Raw genomic sequence first — 20994 nt, 5'->3', positions numbered from 1 at the left:
TTTATAGGAAAATCAATGTGAGCTCATACCAGCTCATGGCTCTGGGGTTTGCCCTGTAGTTTTTGGTGGTAGTCAAAGGTCAGTCTATCCAATACGGCATGTTCCTCTTCATCCACTGTGGCCATTGAACGTTCCTTGTTTATTTTATCAATGTCAATTTGTTCCTCTCCTTCCAGGATAGCACTCCACCAGTACTCTCCAACTTTATTCAGATTAATCTGGAGACAGAAAAAAATAGAAATCATTTCAAGTACAAGAAAGTGACAACAATTGCTAATCAACAGAGCCAGCAACTTAATCAACCAATTCTAGAATTTTCGATCCCTTTGTGTAAAGTGGTATACTGAGGCGTATAAGCCCCACAGAAGTAATTATTGTTAGTTATTATAGAACTATACCAACAAAAGATACAGAGATGCTAGGTGATAAAATGGAAAGCAAAGTCTATTAGAGTCTTTCCAAAATGGCAATTAAAAAAAAAAAATCAAATGAATCTACAAAGCCATTCTTTTGTTTTCCATTTCTACAATGTACCTATGAACTCCAGGTAGACAAATAGAGTCCCAATTTCCCAACTCCCAGGTATCCAGTATCTACTAAACCTTAAGAATGCAAGGGCTTTGCCACAGTGAGAGCTAGAGTAAAGACTTCATCTTAGCGTCATAGAAAACTGCAGAACTAAGTGTGTCTAAGTAAAAAGTGAGCTAAGAATAAAAGTACACCAAAGAGGTACTCAAAGAGGTAGATATAAGATATGTACAGAATAAATGGAAAGAAATAAGCATTATTAAACATTTACTCTGTGCTAAGCATTTTACAAATATTATCTCATTTGATCTTCACCAACAATCTTGGAAGGTGGGGGTTATTATATCCCATTTTATAGTTGAGGAAACTGAAGCAGACAGAAGGGGATAAGTGACCTGTCCAATGTCACACAGCTAGCAAGTATCAGAGATTGAGATTTTTAATTCAGGTTTTTCTGTCTTCAGATTCAGTACTCTAGCCATTGAACCACCCTGCTTCTCAAGCATTTGAAAAGCCTGAAACTGAGATTAAATATATTACAGTTAATTCTCAGTTATCCATGTAGTAACGCACAGATAAATGAAATTCACCAATAATACAAATATAATTTCATTCAACAACTTCACCCACTTTTGTATTTGTTTTTTAAAACCAGAGGTATTATGTAGTTAAAATGTTTTGATTTGTTTTTTTTACTTACTTTTACTTCTACTGAAGGTTTCAAGAAAGAGTTAAAGTAAAAGAAATCAATAAGGCACACAATGACATGATAATCAGTCTCTGGGGCAACTAAGGATTCAAAATTTAATAACATTTATAACCTAATTTGGTACTAGAGTAAATACTGGGGGCGGTGGGGGGGAGGAAGGGGGTGGAAGGCATGGCACCTCCTCTCAAGAAGCTCATAGTCTAGTAGGTGATTATCTGCTCAGTGAGAAAATCCATAAGGTTTAAAAGTACTGCAATGGGAGTGGGGTTGCCTGAACTCTAGCTTTAGATTTACCACTGACTAGCTGAGCAAATCTGAGTCAGTTTTATCTTTGTGAGTTTGAAATTTCCTCATCTATTATACAGAGTGGTTATAGTAGGAGAGCTATAAAGATTTCTCCCAGCTTTAAAATATATGATTTCCTGAGTTAAATTTTGGGTAAAGTCATGCCAGACAGGTTTAACAAATAGACAAAAGCTAAAATTACAGACTGGTGTCAATATGTGTGCCTCAGTTTCTTATTCTGCGTAGAAAAGTCTTTCCTATGTGTTCCCTCTTTCCTATGTGTAAATCAAACAGTTTAATCGTTAATATATGTGGAATACTTGGCACTCTCATAATGATGAGTGGTAGAGATATATACATCAGTTCTTAGCTCTGGTTGAATTTATCCTGAGTCTTAAATGATTTTAAAATATCACTTATTGGTCTGAGTGGGTCACCTTCCACAATCCTAAAATTTAGCCAAATAAATCACCAGGACAGCTCAAAAAGAACAGATGCTCCTGTCTCCTGTTCTCTCCCACAGTTAGAATCCCTATAGGATTAAAATGTGGGTCAGAACTCAAATAAACTCTGTCTTAAAAGTTTAATACAAACAATTATAATTTCTAATGAACTAAGGAAGGGGCTAGTGATAGAAAAGGGTCTATGGGAGATTTTATAAAGGGAAATATTTCCCCTTTTCCTCTTGACTAGGATCCAACTATAAGTTAAAGAATTATGATCATAATGACTTCAGCAGTTAAGCAGGCTGAATATCCACTTAAGAAAAATAGTCTTCCCCTCTATTGGATTGGGGAAGAGGAGAAAAAGAATAGTAAACTCAACATATCTATATGCTGTCCATCTTCTCCTAGGAATGTCAGTCCTGTGGCTTGGACAATTCCCAAGGAGGTTTATACTATTTGCTCCAATTTCCAGAACCTATGGTTGGCTTATTCTTCCCCAATTGGACTCTGTAATTTCTTCATATTTGTACAGTAGTCATCAAAGATTTCCAAAGTAGAAATTTTCTTAGTTGGCTAAAAAGACCTCTGAAGCCACTTATGTGGGAAACATACTTTTGCTTTCCTTCTTGTAAGATAAGAGTTGTGTGTGTGTATAAATGTGTAAGATAGACCTAAGTATGTACACACATTTGTACAAAATGAAGAAAAATGTAATTAAACATAAATGTCTTTGTTTTTTAATTCATTAGTTAGACATTGCCATATTTTGCTACTTAGAAATGGGTCATTCAAAATCTCAAACTAAAAAATCACTACTGTTTTTACTATTGTTTAAAAAAAGAGAAAAGATCATTTGAGCATGACATAACCATTTTTTGCAAAGCAGATACAAGTTTTATTGTGCAATGATGTAGAACATAAAATAACTAAAGTTTTGCTATTCATTAATTGATCATTTTGTTTCATCAGTTGAAACAATTTCCACCCTCATTAGAGTCAGATGTGGTCATGGTGTTTTCTCAGTAAACCATTTATTTCCCTTTGTTCTTCTCTCTCCTCTCCCAGATTGACAGTGGCATCATTTTCCTGGACATATATTTTTTAATTGAACTGAAGCTTGCCCAATACAAGTGAGGCATATGCATCCTGCTTTATTTAAATCATTTGTAACTTTTCATACTCTGTATGTATGTAATATATACTGCAGCAGATGAAGTAACTCTAGAGTTTCATTTGTAAAGGGCCCTAGGATCCTCTAGGCTAAAAAGTCATGTGATAAAGCAAGCTAATCTTCAGAGTAATAATATTTTTCCTTGATGCCCACAGGATACATGACATTGTAAACATCTCTGGAAGTGGATTTAAGACAAGGTATTTATATTCTAGTACTCCTACAGAATAAGATTTAAACCACAGATAAATGCACTGTATTCTTAAATAATTTGTACATGGCAGTACTCACATATTTTTTATTGCTTATTTTGCTTATTACTATAAGATTAGTGTTGAGGGAAGAATAAAGAGAAATGAGTAGGTAGACATATTATAGCAGGTTTCATTCACAAAGTCAGTTTTCATCTTGTCAATATCCAACAAGATACTCCAAAGTTGCTTCAATTCCTGACCATCCCATGAGGCTTTCTTTGTATGAAAGCAAGAGGCTCAGGGTGATCTCATACAAGCTCAAGATACAACTCCTAGCTCTAGTCTAAATATCTGAAGCATTATTATATTACGATATTTAAGTCTATTTTTAAAGGTTTAAAAAACCTTTCACTACAAAGGAATTGATTTTATTCAAGATACAGTGATGTTGTATCTCTCAAACTATATCTTGCTCAGATTACAGCAGACAAGCAGTCAAATTTAACTTTGGTCTGTTATTAAGTAATAGCAAGGAACAACTAGAACTGGTACAAACTAAAACCCTAATTTTATATAGAAAAATTCAGGTCAATCTATAGAGCTGGTTTGACAAAGATAAATAGGATACTTTTTTTCTCCCTCTCCCTTCCAACGCTTTCAGGGTTTTAAAGGAAACAAAAGACCTTGAGCTACGTTGCACTGCTCTAGAATGTTCAGTCCCAGTTCAATCCAAGATACAACTAGGATGAAAACAAAACAAAACAAAAAAATATATCAAGATGAATAAATACTCTTTTCCCTCTTTCCCTGAATCTAGTTCCTATCAAGCTACTATTTCTAATGGCAAGTTTCTAGATCGGGGAAGAGGAGAAAGGGTATCTGCAGACCACTCAAAAACTACCTCAAGACTCAAATCTCTAAAATGGCACTAAACCAGATCTGATATTGCCAGAATAAGTTTTTTTTTCTAGCTCAAAAGTCAGACCATTTGTCTTAGATTGCAACTTTTTGATAAGTAGCATAATACTTTATATTTTTTATAAATTTTTTCCATTGATTCTAGAAAGATTGCTAGGGGTTGCTAATCTGAAATCTATAAACTTTTCCAAAAACAAGATTATTATTTATTTGAAGATTATCCTTGTTATATATTATACATGTGTTGATAAAAGAACTATAGGGAAGTTCCTTAAGAGGTCTTCTTCCATGGACAGTTAATTTATTAGAAATAGCTAAATGTCATATTAAAAGTATGAAACTGGTGTGAGGAAATTATAGAAATCAGGAGAGGAGAGAAACATTCAGGTGAGGGAAGGAAAAGTGCTAAATGGGCATTTTCTAAAGGAATTATAAGAGGCTAGGTATTGAGGCATTGCTTTGGAGGAGAGGGAACAATAATGAGAAGCTTTAGCTTAGAGCTCTATTCCCTTCAATTCACAGAGATAAATCAACACATAATTCAACTCCTTTATACCTTAAAAGGTTTTCAACAAACACAGCTTCATCAGGCTCATCTATGCTAGATTAGAGCAAACAGATAAGGGGTAGGGATGTGGATTTGTGTGGGGTAGTGTCCCCTATTGTTTGTCTGTTTTGTTTGGACAGCTCTTTTGCTATTTTTGTATGATATTGTGGTAATCACTGGGAACACTGATCTTTTGCTACCATTTAATTCACTCTTCATCAGTTCATATTGTCTCTCTCCAATTCTCTGAATGACAGTTATGACTTCTCAAGTTACATAGTATTTATTCCATGGCACTGCAATACCACAATTTGCTTAGACATTCCTTAATCAATACGTGTTCATTTTCTTTAGAAATTTTTAAAATTAGTACAAAAATATGCTGCTATATTTTGGCATACTTTGCTATCTGGCATTTTTAGAAGTATATGTCAATAATAGTATTCCTGGGTCAAATGCTATGAATAAGCATTTATTACTAAATATTTACTATGAACCAGTTATCATATTAAGGGCTGGGCATATATATTAAAAAAACATAGTCTTCCAAGAAATGAAATTCTAATAAGCAGCGACCGACACACACACACACACACACACACACACACACACACACACACACACACACACACACCCATATATGGGGATATTGACCCAGAGAATGGAGTTTATGTTCTAGGGAGTTGAACTCAAAGAAAGGTGTGACAAGTAGCCAAATAGGATGTGCAACTAAACTATGGTTTGATGCCTAGGGACAGAGCTAAGGATATAATACTTAGTAAATGCTCATTGCCTTTTGACTGTTTAACCTACCACTACCTGAGTAGAAAGGTAGAAATTCTAAAAATGAGTGAATTAATTTCCTTAGGGCCTATGGGGCACTGAGTTTTGCTAGGCCCTTCCAAGTCTCAGTTTCCAGGATCAATATGGAGAGTGTTAGGATAGGTGGATAAGATCAAATTAATAGTGGCAGATAGATGATGGATAGCTGGATGGGATGTGAAGGTGAACAGTTAAAAGTGATTTTTCTCATATAATTCAAAACTATTCCATAACAGTTGTGCCAATTCACAACTCTATACAAAATATATTATCATACCTGACTTTTCACAGGTCTTCTAACATTGACTATTTCTAATTGTTCTCATCTTTGCCAGTTTTAAAGAGTATAAGATAAGTCTTAAGTATTGTAAAAATACTAAGAAAATAATCATTTCTCTTATTAATGATTTAGAGCATATTTTGATAAAATTGTTGATAGAAAAGCCTAATGTTTTATCAGGTACCATAAAATCAGTTTTCATTTGCCTGCTTCTACCAAGTTGTTCCTTCTAATATATTTTAATTCCTGGCCTGTGCTATGAAGCTATAAAACAAGGGGAGGAAAGTATGGAAAGGATATGAGCCAACAAGATACAAGACTGCCACACTAATTATTCCAAATGCCAACATGTATGTTGAAAACTATTCATACTCATTGACTACTTATTTATTGAGGACTAGTTCTTGGCTACCTATATATGAACGTATGCATCAATTCCCTTTATATATTGGTTATCAAACTAGACTTCTTTTATAGTTATTTGATATAAATATGTCCCCCAAAATTGCTGCTATATTTGAGTGAACAATAATTTTCCATATCACCAGGAATCACTTCCTCCTTTGAACACTGTTCCAGTAAATAAGTGAAAATAATGCACTGAAAGTTCACTATTCTGATGCATTATTATTTAGCCATTGCTAATGCTCTATACTCCTATGCTCTGCTAAAGGTGTTTTCAATGAAACATATAAATCTAATTCTTTTCTTGTATTTTCTTCTCCTTTCCTTTTTTAATTGCAATGTGATTCTCTACAACATAATTTCAAAAATTATTAAACAAAACATTCTCCTCAAAGTTATACTATCTTTAGCTTCTTTGCCTACTCAAGCTTTAACTCTATTCCTTTAGGGGGCAAGCCCAAATGAGCAGATGACACTGGCAAATCCACGTGGAAACAATCAGTAGGCATAGAATTTAGAGAATGACATTAGATTTCTGACTACCAGTGGAAAAGGTTGATTGATGCTCCTTTCTATTCTGACAAAAAAGTTAAGGCTCAGTGCATCCACAATTCTTGTCATATTAATTCTTATGTTCTTAGCACTTACCCTGCTTTAAATATCAAATGTCAAAGTCACTTACCTTTTAACATTTACTTTAAATCTAAAGTGAAGTGTATGCAATAATGAACAAAGATAACTCTACTAGGCAAGATAAGTTTAAAAACTATCAGAAAAAAAGCAACTAAATTTTACTTTTTAAAATCAGTGTCACACAGAAACAAGGGCTAAAGTACCCTTTTCTGAGGGGTCTTCTAATATGGGGAATGTACAAGTACTAGCAATCTCATTGGAATGCCTGCCTCCAGCCACCCCCAGTAGTGAGTAGGAGAATCTGTCAGTTTCCCCACTTGATTAAGAAATTAACACTATGAATAAGCTAACTACTTGGTTTATATGACTGAATGAGGCTTCCAGGAAAATGAGAAGTCCTCAGCACTGTTGCCAAACCTAAGACTACATTTCACTAACCAAGAAAGAACTTGCCTGAAATCCAAAGATTCTCATTTAACATTCTGGGTGTAGGAGGAAGGGAGGCAGGAAATGTCATACAGTTTTAGCTGCCACCCCTGCTTGCTTTGAATGCCTACCTTTGTGTGTCTACTATAGAATTCATGACATAAGGAAGAAAAGGGACGGACCTTTTATTGAAAGAATGTTTCTTAAACTGGCTAGCTTGGGTCAGTCTACAGGCTATGAATTATTAGGTCAGAGATACCAGACATGGGCCAACAACCGAAATTTAACCCAAAACAGCTTCTGAGTTGTAATACTTAAAGGGATAATACTTCATCTAGCTTTTAAAGTATAATTCACTTTACATAGTAGATGTATTCCTGGAAATCTGAATAGAATTTAAAAATCAAATCCTATTTTCCCAATGACTAAATACTATAATTTTGGAAATTTGTTTCCACAGGAGAAAAGGGTAAGCTCTAAAAGATTTAAAAATCACTTTTAAAGAATAAATTCCATTAATCACATTTAAAAAAGTAACTTCTAATAAAACATTACCAATGACACAATGCATCAAATATTGTCCTGAAGGGAAAGAGAAGGGAATAAGCATTTATATAACACTCACTTTGTGCCAGTACTGTGCTAGCCCTTTACAAATATGACACCATCTGAACCTTACAACAACTCTGCAAGATAGATGTTCTTATTATTCCCATTTTACAATGAGCATACTAAGGCAAACAGAGATCACATTTGAACTCAAGTCTTCAACTCCAGACTCAGACTTAATGAACTGTGCCTTTAAAAAATATGATACTTGTATTTTAATGGTCCTTTTTTTAATGTTATGTTTCCATGTTTTGTTTTGCTTTTTCTAAAAACATAATATTTATTATACCAAAAATCTTGGCAAACGAAAGAAGCATTGGAAGAAAGTTTCATTTTACTTAAAAGAATGCCCAGGATAAACTTTTATGGAGATGTGAATAGTGAGGAAAGGATTCATTCTATGAATGACTTCCTAAACATATCTATAAGTGGTGAAGCCGTGATAATAGTTTATTTGTAATTAAGAGGAGAAATGCAATACTGTGCTTGTGTCCTGATAGTAAAATTAACTTTAAAAGGATTTTCATAACATCCTACAGTAGATGACTCCAATTTCTCATTTTTTTTCTAAACCTTTTGCAACCTGATTTGCAATCTCATCAGCATTCACTGAAACCAGTCTCTCCAAAGCTAGCAATGATATCTTAATTTAAAAAATCGAATGGCCTTTTCTCAAATCTCATCCTTATCAACCTCTCTATAGCCTCTTGTCTTCTTGGATACTCTTTTCCTCTATATTTTCATGATTGTATTCTCTCTTGATTCTTCTACTGTCTGTCCATTCTTCTCTGTCTCCTTTGCTAGACTGCAGTCTGTGCCATACCTTCAAATATTTTAAAGACAGTCATGTGAAAGAAGGACTAGATTTGTTTACTTTGGCCGAGAGGCATAATGGTTAAAGGCAGAAAGCTTGCAAACACAGACTGAATGGCCACTTGTCTGGTGTGTGGTAGTGAAAACTCTTTTTTGGGCACAGGTTGCATTAGATGGCTGGTAGGGTCCTTTCCACTTTTAAAACTCTTGAGTCTGTGAAAATTTTCCAGAAAAGAAAAATTCCCAATAAAAAGAAGATTAGTTTTGTATTCAGAGGAATTAGGTTCAAATCTTTATTAGAATCTTGTGTGACCTTGGACAAATTATTAACCTCTCTGAGCCTCAGTTTCCTCATCTGTTAGATGAGGATAATGGACAAGATCAACTCAGAAGTCCCTTCCAGCCCTAGATCTAAGCTACTACGATGCTAAGATTCATGCTTGGTCCCAAAGAAGCCAAACATATGAGGTTGTAAATGTACAATTAATACATTCAACTCAAACCTAACTATAAAATTGGGCGTTCCTATGATGTTTTTCATTTCCATTTGTATCTTTTCTCTGTAACTATTCCCTCCAATATCATTTCATGTGTTTTTATAGAATCAATTAATGACATTAGGTAGGGAATACCATTTCTTTCTAATCCTTTCCTATCCACATCTTTTATTCTAGGAGGCCAGTTGAGTTGTACTTAGCAGATCTAGAGGGATCACACATGTGCGACAGTCCACAGCACATACTTCAATTAATCAAGAAACATTTATTAACCATTTATACTAGGCTTTAGGCATTGTAACAGGTGTTGGAGATATAAAAATAAAAATGAAACAGTTCTTGACTTCAAAAAGCTCCCATTTAATCAGGGAGACAACACAGACACATTTAAGAAATTAAAAATAAATGCAAAGTAATTTGGGAAGACATCCCAACTATAGGAATCAGGAAAGACCTCATGAGGCCAGAAGCACATTAGCCACTAAAGATTCCAAAAGGAGAAGATGAAAGAGATCCAGGCCTGGAGAATTACCTATCTAAAGTCAAAGAGATGGGAGAAGAGGCTATAAACAACAAAGAAAACCAGTTTGCCTGGATTATAGAGTATATGAGGAATAATAAGGAAAGAAGGACGGCTGAAGTCAAATTGTAAAATCTCCCATCTTTCTCTCCATTCACAAATTCACTATCCTGCCACGGGGCTTATCCAGTGATACCTGTTAGCTGCTCTCTACCTTATGTGTTTATGGAGTTCAATCCATTTTCCATTTCGCCGTCTAAGTGATCTTCCCAAAATATGTCTGACCATGCCACAAACCTGCTCAATAAACTACAGTGGCTCCCTATTACTTCCAAGATCAAATATAAAATCTTCTGTTTGACTTTTAAAGCCCTTTTCAACCTTGCTCCTTCCTACTTTTCTTACATGTTATTTCCTCCATGCACTCTAAGAACTAGGACATTTCTGCTGTCCTCAAATATGACCCTTCATCTCACTGCCTATATGCAGTGTAAATGGAAGGTGATTTCGGAGGGAAGGCTCTAAAGAATACAGGGAAAGGTCTTCTGCAGAAGGTAGGATTTAAACATGATCCTAAGAGGAGAGACAAGGAAAAAGACCATTGGAAAATCAAAGACAAAAGATGAAAAGTCTTCTTTCTGAATTTCTCAATTATACTGCATATACCTTGTATATACATATTTGTTTACTTGCTATCTCCATTAAAATAAGCTCTTTTAGACCAGAAACTGTGGTTCTTGCCTTTCTTTATATCCCTCAAGCTTAGCACAGTGACTGGCATATTGTAGGTACTTAATAAATACTTAACTAAGATAGTGATAAATCTTATTCTTCCCCCCTCCCCCCCCCCCCCGGCACCTGGTCTACCATTTGTCAAAAGGTAGGTACTTATTTAGGACTTGAATTTATTGAAATTCATGAGGAACATATGAATACAGGTAAATCTAAGCACTCTGGATGAATAGTGTTCAACATCCTGGTTTTTAATTTCATAAGTAATTTGTTCCTCAATCACTTGATTTGTTGCCATCCTACATACTTAGAATAAGAAGAACTTTAATAACCTAGTCTTCCTGCTCCAGAGATATTGATGCTTTCTATTAGAATGAATAAATGGCAGAGAAGTTTAGTTAAGCAGGGGTCAGGAAGCAGAAACTGGAGAGCTGCCCACTATTGCTAAGCTTGGACTTCCTAATATGGCTTTATTATTCTGTTAGATGTAAATTCACAGAATGATAACCACATATATTCAAATGCAAATACAAAAACACATTAAAGTCTAATAAAGTGACAGAATCATAGGATCTCCAATTTAAAGGGTCTGTTAGGGGAACATCTACTATTTCACAAATCTTCCATTAATGTGAAAAATCAAGGGTTGGCTTGTAGTAATAATTGTATTTTACAAAAATAAGAAATAAGTTGACAGACTGATTATAATACTAATAAATTCAGAATAATACCACTGTAAACTTTCAGTATTTCCCACATAACAAAGCCCAGAAGTCAGTCACTGAGGCCAGATGTTTTAGTTTGTTTTATTTTAACAATAATCTCAGCAGGGAGAAAGATTTATAGAGCTTATTGCCTTCTCTGTGAAGACATCAATAATGTCAGATAACACAATTTGGAAGGAGCTCACCAGAAGCTACCCACTCCAGAGGGAAATGTATACAGGACTGTGCTGCTATTAGTTACAAACTAGGACTAGCCTTCATTTGCGATGTGCTGCAAAGAATATATCTACAAATGGCATAAGGCTAGAGCAGTATGTCAAAACAAAGAAGTCTTCCATATATTCTTGTCCTCAAAGACTTCTATCTAGAGCTCATGGGCTTCTTTTTTCTTTTGGTAAAACGACAATTCTATTTAAATCTGCAAAACATTCTAGGAAAATATCTGAGTCCTAGTCCTTTACCATTATGACTTCATGACCAGGAGGTAAATCACTTAACCTCTCTAGGTCCTATGTTCCTCATCTATAAAATAAGAGGATTATACAAGGTTACTTCTAGAGTTACTTCCAACTCTAACCTTTTAAGTTCCTAAAGAAAAGGATGGTTCTTCATTAATTGTTCTGCTGTTTGGGCCAGGACTTGCCTATTTGTTACTTGATGAGGCTTTCTGGTTCTTAAAATGGACTTGGTATAACCTGTGTACAGTTGCTGGCTGGGGCAAACAGCTAGTTATGTGGTCCTAAGCAAGTTATAATCTTAATGAAGCTGTTTTCTCTTCTGCTCAACCAGGAGGGAGGAGAACACAGAATAATGACTTGTTAAAAAGGCAGAAACTAGCCTCAGTCAGGAAGATTTCAGATGTGCTCAAGTCTCCTGTCTCATTCAAGACTGGCTGTTAGATAACTCTTTAAGATAAATTTCTGAGGGATGCTCATTTACATTACAAGCAGGAATTCTGTAAACCACAAAATCACTAGTCCAATTAAAAAAAACAAATAATAAGATATTCAGCTGTGGGAATATCTAAAGTATATACATTAAGCTCAATTTGGTATAAGTTTTCCTTAACTTTTAAAGGTGAATTTACACATCATAATATTTGGTGTTAACATGACATAATATTTAATTTGTATTTATTAAAGTGGTATTAAAGTGGTAGCTGACATTATCCCACATTGGTTCCATTGATTGAGGTTATAAGTCAGTTAACTGTTATTTTTAATTCACCAAAAATGGCAGAGAGAAGCAAATAACCGCTGAGATTTAAAACTCATTTTGTCTCAACAAAATTCTGCTACAGGAAAGGCACTCTTGCTGAAAGCTAAGATACCTGCTATGATAAGACATGAACTGTGTGTAAGCACTTTGAACACAGTCTAATGAAAAAAGACAAAATAACTATGACATGCTCATGGGGGCTTATATTATTATGCTGTAGGTAATGAAGCGGAAAATGCAAAGGAAAGATTCAGTAAAAAGTATTATGAGAAATTTGAGGAGAGATATTTAACAGTTGACAAGTGGAAAGAGGGAAGAGTAGATGAGGACTCACAAAGAAGAAACACCTGAATTGAGCCTTGAAAAGGAAAAATATTAAAAAAAAGAAATGGTGACAAAGTCAGTTCCTAATGCAAGGATTGCATAAATAAAGAGATAGATGAAGACAGAATAAGAACAGAAGACAAAGAAGGGAGAATGTCAAGGGGAGAAGCATGAATTATAGAATTTCAGAGATGGAAATGTCAATCTAGTTTAAATCATACCTGAAAATATACTTTATAACTTACATGGCTATTAGTCATTGAACCTTTGCCTGAAGGCCCCCAGAAAAGGGGAATCTACTACCTCTTGAAGCAACTATTGTTTTATTGTTTCGAAGTTTTTCCTAGTATCACATGTAAACTTGCCTCTTACTAACTTATACTCATTGCTTTTGGTCCTGCCTTCTAAAACCAAATGAAAAATGTCTAATTCTTCTTTCACATGACAGCCTTTTTAAATCCTTGAAGATACTTATCACATACCTGTCATTCCATCAAATAGTTTTCTCCAGGTTAAATATACAACCATGGTTTTTTCAATTGATTGTTATGAACTTTAAGTCCTTTACTGTTCTAGCTGCTTCCTCTTGACTGTCCATAGCTTACTGGTGTCTCTTCCTAAACTATAGTACACAGAATTGAATACAAAATTTCAGATGTGGTCTGACTGAGGCAGAGGACTATCAAGTCTCCATTCCTCTAAAGCATGCTTCATGCAGTCGAAGACTGTTATTAGGTTTTTGTTTTTTGGGTTTTTTGGGGGGGGGGGGCTAACTCAATTGATGGCCTTATCAACTTCCACAGGATTCATTATTATCTATATGCAGATATAGGTATTATTATCTATCTGTATTTTGCTCCCTGGATGCTCCTGATACTGCCATTTTGTCCACTGGTTTAAACTGGCTCAAGCATTAAAGAGGAGTATTTGTATGGAAACCTACAGGACAAGCACTGCTGAGTTATGGGACCCTGCCGAGAGAGAGTACCAAGGCCATCTCAACCTTTGGCGCACAATAAGTTTTCTGCCACCTTGCAGAAATGCCCTTGTTGAGCAAGGGGCAATGATTTATGATCATGGGAATGGGTGCAAGTAGAGGATCACAGCCAATGACTACATCAGCAGGGATTCCTGAACAGGGTTTCTCACCTGTGAACTAGTTGCTGAATTGCTGGATTGGCTCTCCTCCCATTGACAGATGCCATGCATAAGCAAAGACCATGAGCAGCTTCTCTGAATGGTGATTGGGGATTACCTAGTGTTCATGTATTGATCGATCACACTTGCAAAAATGTATATCAACAAGGCTGTCTGGCATAATGAACTGGAGCTCTTTTTACACCCTATGAGTCTGCCGCCTCATTCATCTTGCCTCTGAGATCAAAGGGCTCATATGCCATGAGCTCTTAAAAGATGGCCGCAACAACTGGTGCCTGGGAACAGAGACATGAACCTGGACTGGTGCCAGAGAGACCACTTTGTGGTCAAGCACTGTTACGTGATCAAGACAACCTCTACGAGGATTCCAGAAGGACAGCACACTGAGCTGTTTCCAGACCAGGCAGAGTGCGGCAGATAGTGGTTAAATAAACTAATGGGGCAGAAAATAGGCACCCTACTCTCTTCAGCCAGGGAAGCATATGTCAGGACTATATATGAATATATAAAAGAGTAGGGGTGCACAGTTCAATTAGGAGACATTAGGAAATTCCTGGATATTGGTTACAAAATTTCTCCATGGTTACCCGAGAAGGACTGTTATAATTGTGATAGATGGATTGTTTTTGTTGACCAAATTATTGCTTATGATAAGCAATGCCCAGATGAAATACAAAAAAGTCATTTTACTATATATAATCTCATTAAACAAAGTCTGAAATCAGAACCAGAAAAGGTGGTCAGGAAATTTACAGTTGGAGCACAGACAGGCCCATCTCTTAGCAGTAGATGACCCTCTCCTGAGCCTGAGAACATGATGATAATGAATTGCCTTCACCACCTTCAGCCCCGCCTTATTCTTGTGTCTATCCAGATCTATGGCCTTTTAAAGGCTCTCCTAATGTAAAAAATGAAATAAGAATTAAGGAAAAGCAGGATCAGAAATAGAAAACACTTAGCAGACAAAAAGCAAAAGGTAATCAGTTATATTTTTTATCTTCAAAAAGTTTTGCAACAGGCTAGAGATCAAGAAGAAGACACTGAAGAATTATATCCTGTTATAGAGGATGACCTTTTTAACCCAAGGCAGAGAAGACACAGACATGAACCACTTCCTGTTAGGTTCTTACTAAGTGCCCCACATTGGGCGCCAATATGTAAAGTTCTGTGGTCTCCAGAGACTGCCCGATGGATTGATCGCTCTCTGGGAGGAGATCTGCTGTCTCAACTCAATCCCAGGCCGCCAACTCTGACCTAGAGAAGAGACTCTTCTTCCTCCAGAGAGCTGCCCCAGGTCTGGCCCAGACAAGACTCTCCCCTTGCTCAATGGTGTCTTCTTTTAATCTCCCAGAGAATGGGAATGGGATAACTCAGGGGATTCTGGGAAAAAATACTTCAACCAATGAATTTGCTCCTCCTAAACATGTAAGCTCTTCCCCAGGAGTTCACAGGGGTAAAACTCCCCTAAAGGCCAGAACTAGAGAATTGTTAAGTACCAACTTAGCACTTAGTAAGAACCTATCATCTCATTATCTCATTAGCACTTAATAAGAACCTAACATCTTCCTTTTAAAGTTCTAACCCAACTTAAGGACTTAGTTCATAAATATGGGCCCATAGCACCTTTTGTTATGTTTCAACTTGACACAATGTCACGGGCAATTTTGTGCCCCAATGATTGGAAAGCACTCACACGGGTAGTGTTGACTCCAAGCCAGGCAGTGTTTTATATGACGGAATTTTTAGAACAGACTTGGTCGACTACCACTCAGGTTGCTCCAGTAGCAAGCATGAAGTTATACTTTGAGCAACTTAGTAGCACTGGGGCTCATGCAGACATCGGGAGATCAAATTCATTTTATTGAAGAGATATATCTACGAATATCCCAATGTGCCAGAACAGCATGGAGTAGGATTCCTGTAGAAAAGGGTGAAAAGGAAAGCTTTACCCAAATAAGACAAAAAACTGGGGAGGCCTTCACTGATTTTGTTGCTAATTACAGGATTCTGTAACTAAGGCCATGGGAAATATAGGAGGTATAGATAGGATATTACAGGCTTTGTTATGGGAGAACTGTAATGAAGATTGTTGCAGAGCAATGGTTATTACCACCTACCCCCTTATGCTGTTTGTAAAGTGGCCACTCAACAGTATCAAAAAGGAAAACAACTAAAAATCCTTGTATAAATCCTCCACTATCCTGATATTTGTTAGCAATCCCAGTCATACAAATATACGAGGAAGTGCCTGTGTCTGTAACTATGATTAACACTGACAATGTTGAAATGTATCTTAACAAGGGACAATGTATAGCTCAAGGAATAGTCATTCCATCTGAACTTAATTAAAACAGAAGATAATAATTGTGAATTAGCCTCTCAGATGGATCCAAATTCAGAGGCCGTTGTACAAATACTGGAGCTGACAGAATTGTGGCTGCTTCTCAATGGCCCTCTTAGTGGTCTATGACTTCAGCTAACAATGGAGTGGTAGGGACAGGAGGCAGTAAGGAGGCTTTGATGTCCACTAAACCAGCAAATTGGCAAAAAGATGAAAAAAAACAGGAACCATTTTTCCTTTAATAATAGATGGCTTACATATTAACTTATGGCGTAGGGATATATTATATCAATTAGGGATGAAAATCACCCCAGATTTTTAGGAGGGATTATTGCTGCTATGCCTTCCACCACTCCAAAAATGATTTGGACTACTGACACACCAGTATGGGTGGGGCAATGGCCCCAGACCAAAGAAAACACAACAGCTTTATTTCAATTAGTACAAGAACAATTAGAATTAACACATATTGAGGAAACAAATAGCCCATGGAACTCACCTGTATTTTCTATAAAGGAAAGGCAAGGGGGCAGCTAGGTGGCGCAGTGGATAGAGTACCAGCCTTGAATTCTGGAGGACCCAAGTTCAAATCTGGTCTCAGACACTTAACACTTCCTAGCTGTGTGACCCTGGGCAAGTCACTTAACCCCAGCCTCAGGAGAAAAAAAAAAAAAAAAAGAAAAAGAAAAGAAAAGGCATGACAGCTGAAATAGCAAGGAAAACATTAGCGGAGAAATAGGAATTATATGGATTAACATAGACAAGGATAGGTTAGATTACTTAATAGCTACTCAGGAAACCTGGACCGTTTTGTTAGGACTAGGAGAAGAACAAGAAAAATCCTGACCCAATTTCCATTCTATAAACAGTGACAATGGATATTTCCCATAAAAAAACAAAAATACATCCACTTAAAGGCCATAATGTGTTCACTGATGCCACCAAGCAAAATAAAGCGGCCACATATTCTCCACAATTGGGTATCTCTAATGTATTTACTACACCTTACACCTCTACACAACAAAATGAGCTGTATACCATTATACAAGCATTGAAAATAGACAAAGCCATTAATATCATTTCAGAGAGTCACTATGCAGTTGGGGTGATCAGAGAATAGAGATAACATATATAAAGGCTCAAAAGGATCTATCTTCTCCTGTATTCAGGAGGTACAAGAGGTGATTTTAATGAGAGAAGTGAGTCATTGAAACTCCAGGCTCAATTACAATGTGATTACAGATACATAAAGGTTTGTGTAACCTCTTTGCTGTATAATCATATAGGACAAGATTATGATTGGGACAGTATCAAGAAGCATTTGAATAACCATTATTTACTTCTCAATAACACAATTGAAGGTGACATAGAAAAGTTTTTATAAACTAGCATCTGATATAGAGAAAGCTTCTCATGAAGATTTGAATCCAGATAAAACTGCTGAAACAAAAAATCACACATTGGTTTGATAATACCTCTTAATGGTGATTAAAATTAGAATCATCAATTGTTCCATATGTTGTTACATTATTAATGCTTTGTTGTTGTTCTGTAATATTAGGATGTCTTTATAGATCTTTCTCCACTGTCCTTTCAGAGGTTGAAGCTCAAGAAAGGACTTTTTATCTAAAAGATATAAAGGGGGAATTGCTGAATTATGGGACCCTGCCAAGAGATGGTACCGAGGCCACCTCAACCTTTGGTGCACAATAAATTTTCTGCCCTGTTGCAGAAACTCCCTTGTTGAGCAAGGAGCAATGATTTGTGATCATGGGAATGGGTGTAAGCCAAGGGTCATAGCCAATGGCTATATAAGTAGAGATGTCTAAACAGGGCGTTTCACTTGTGAACAAGTTGCTGAATTGCTGGATTGGCTCTCCTCTCATTGTCAGATACCATGTATAAACAAAGCCCACGAGCCTTCTTTAAATGGTGATTGGGGATTGCCTACTGTTCACACGTTGATCACACTTGCAAAAATGTATATCAACAAGGCTATACAGCATAATAAACTAGAGCACTTATCACACTCTATGAGCCTCCTGCCTCCTTCATGTCACCTCTGAGAACAAAGGGCTCATATGCTTTGAGCTCTTAAAAGATGGCCACAACAAAGCACCAAAACAGAAAACTGAGTTTTAACTAATCAGCTCTAGAAAATAATAAAGACTGTTTAGCCTCTTACACCAAGAACTTGAAAGTTGTTTGTGTCTTAGATATTCTAAATCTAGTGTCTAGGGAACTTTGGAAAAATAAAAAACAATGAGAGAGAGTTAGGGACCAAGAAGAGAATAGTTGTCTTGAAGAAAAAGAGCCTGATGAAAGAATTGAATGAAGATAAGAAGGTTTTCTTGAAGACAGGACATCAGAGGACAACAGGAGTCAAGGATTACTTGCTATCAGATATTATAACTTTGGTGGAGCACAAAAACACTTTTTGAAGGAGTTTATTCCCTACTATAAAAGGGGAAAACATCCCACAAGTCTTAACTTCCAATAAGGGGGGGGAAAAAAGCATATACTTGTTAGTAACACTAATTTCCTTTTTGATATGATTTACTTCATTGATCCAATCACATCAATTAGTTCTCTTTCTTCTGACTCTGAAGAATTAACAGGCAAATTATCAGTGAGCAAGGAATATTTTAATCACACTGGTTAGGAATGGAGATCACAGGGGAGGCAGTAAGTTAATGAACACCACCATAATAATATACCATCAGAATGACAAGAGCATAGGGTGGAGGTTCTTGGATTAAGAGGAAATCTAAAATAAATTCAGTGCCATGAAAAGAAAGACATTTTTATCATGTCATTTTAATATATTCAAACCCAGTTAATTGCAAGATCAAGAGCTGTTACAGTTACACACCACAAAAGTATAGAAAGAATCCACTATAACTATGGGGTGGGACCAAGAGAAAGTAACCTCAGGAAAGGCTGTTTTTAATATGTTTAAGAAGTTGCTTTGCATTTTCAACTCCAAACTACTCTACTCCAGGTGGGATATAAAATCTCTAAGCTTGTCAACTTAAATGCCTCATTGTAAGTCTAACATCTGACATGATCATGCCCACTCCACTCCCTATCCCCTGTTCTAAGTGGCATCTGCCTTCTTTACCTAAAATACTCAGTTGCCAGGAGCTTGTCTGTAGAGGGATGGCTATTAGTCTTAGTTATCAAATGTTTCTGCTTTAATTCTGCCTTAGATATTTAATATTGAACAAATGGATGATTTTTTGCACTAGTCTGTGATGAATGTATAGCAACATTTATCAGCTGAGTATCTCTTTTCTTTTTTAAAAGCATCACTGAATTGCATCTTCTTTATATGCCTGGAAATTCCTTTGATTAAAGTCTTTTTTCTTTTTGTTTTGTTTTGTTTTTTTTTTTTAGTATTTTATTTTCCCCAGTTATATGTAAAAAACAATATTAAGACCATTTTCTAAAACTTTCAGTTCTTTTCCTCCCTCTTATCTGCACCCCCCTCCTCCCAACCTCCTTCTACTTCCCTTTTGAATGCAAGCAATACAATATAAGTTAGAAATGTGTAGTCAATGAAAACATTTTCAAAATAGTCATGCTGTGAATGGAAACAAAGACTTCCTGTGCCCCAACAAAATCCACTAATGAATAAAGTTTTTGTTTGTTTGTTTTTAAAAGATGCTTCAATCTATAGTCAGACAAAATAAGTTCTAACTTTCTTTCTCTGGGCATGGATAGCATTTTTCATTATAACTTTCTTTCTCTGGGCATGGATATTGCATTTTTCATTATAAGTCCTTCCAAGTTTATTTATTTTTAATACAAATTGTTTTATGAATTATGTTGAGAGGAAAAAAATCAGAGAATGGAGAGATAGAAGAAGAAGAAGAAGAAGAAGAAGAAGAAGAAGAAGAAGAAGAAGAAGAAGAAGAAGAAGAAGAAGAAGAAGAAGAAGAAGAAGAAGAAGAAGAAGAACAACAACAACAACAACAACAACAACAACAACAACAACAACAACAACAACAACAACAAGAACAAGAACAAGAAGAACAAGAAGAACAAGAAGAACAAGAAGAACAAGAAGAACAAGAAGAAGAAGAACAAGAAGAAGAAGAAGAACAAGAACAAGAAGAACAAGAACAAGAAGAAGAACAAGAAGAAGAACAAGAAGAACAAGAAGAAGAACAAGAAGAAGAAGAACAAGAAGAAGAAGAACAAGAAGAAGAAGAACAAGAAGAAGAAGAACAAGAAGAAGAACAAGAAGAAGAACAAGAAGAAGAAGAACAAGAAGAAGAAGAACAAGAAGAAGAAGAACAAGAACAAGAAGAAGAAGAAGAAGAAGAAGAAGAAGAAGAAGAAGAAGAAGAAGAAGAAGAAGAAGAAGAAGAAGAAGAAGAAGAAGAAGAAGAAGAAGAAGAAGAAGAAGAAGAAGAAGAAGAAGAAGAAGAAGAAGAAGAAGAAGAAGAAGAAGAAGAAGAAGAATATAGCATATGTTGATTTACATTCAGTTTCCTTAGTTCTTTTTCTGGTTGCAGATGGCATTTTCTGTCCAAAGTCTTTAGGATTTCTTTGGATCACTGAACCATTGAGAAGAACCAAGTCTTTCAAAGTTGATCATCGCACATTTTTGATGTTATTGTGCACAATATATTCCTGGTTCTGCTTGTTTCGCTCAGCTTTGATTCACTTAATACAGTATTTTATTTTT

At 35.9% G+C, this 20994-nt stretch overlaps 1 protein-coding gene across 1 annotated transcript in view; it reads right to left on the bottom strand.

Moving 5' to 3' along the window:
* Positions 1-20994, bottom strand: part of NUDCD3 (NudC domain containing 3) — a 102404-nt gene that overhangs the window by 8000 nt on the left and 73410 nt on the right. Inside the window, exon 5 of the mRNA XM_074288454.1 lies at positions 30-218. Coding sequence (XP_074144555.1) covers positions 30-218 — 189 coding nt within the window. The remainder of the gene's footprint in view (positions 1-29; positions 219-20994) is intronic.

This window comes from Sminthopsis crassicaudata, chromosome 2 (assembly GCF_048593235.1).
Source record: "Sminthopsis crassicaudata isolate SCR6 chromosome 2, ASM4859323v1, whole genome shotgun sequence".
NCBI lineage: Eukaryota > Metazoa > Chordata > Mammalia > Dasyuromorphia > Dasyuridae > Sminthopsis > Sminthopsis crassicaudata.
The sequence above is the reverse complement of the archived record's forward strand: the minus strand, read 5'-3'. Positions and strand labels throughout refer to the sequence as shown.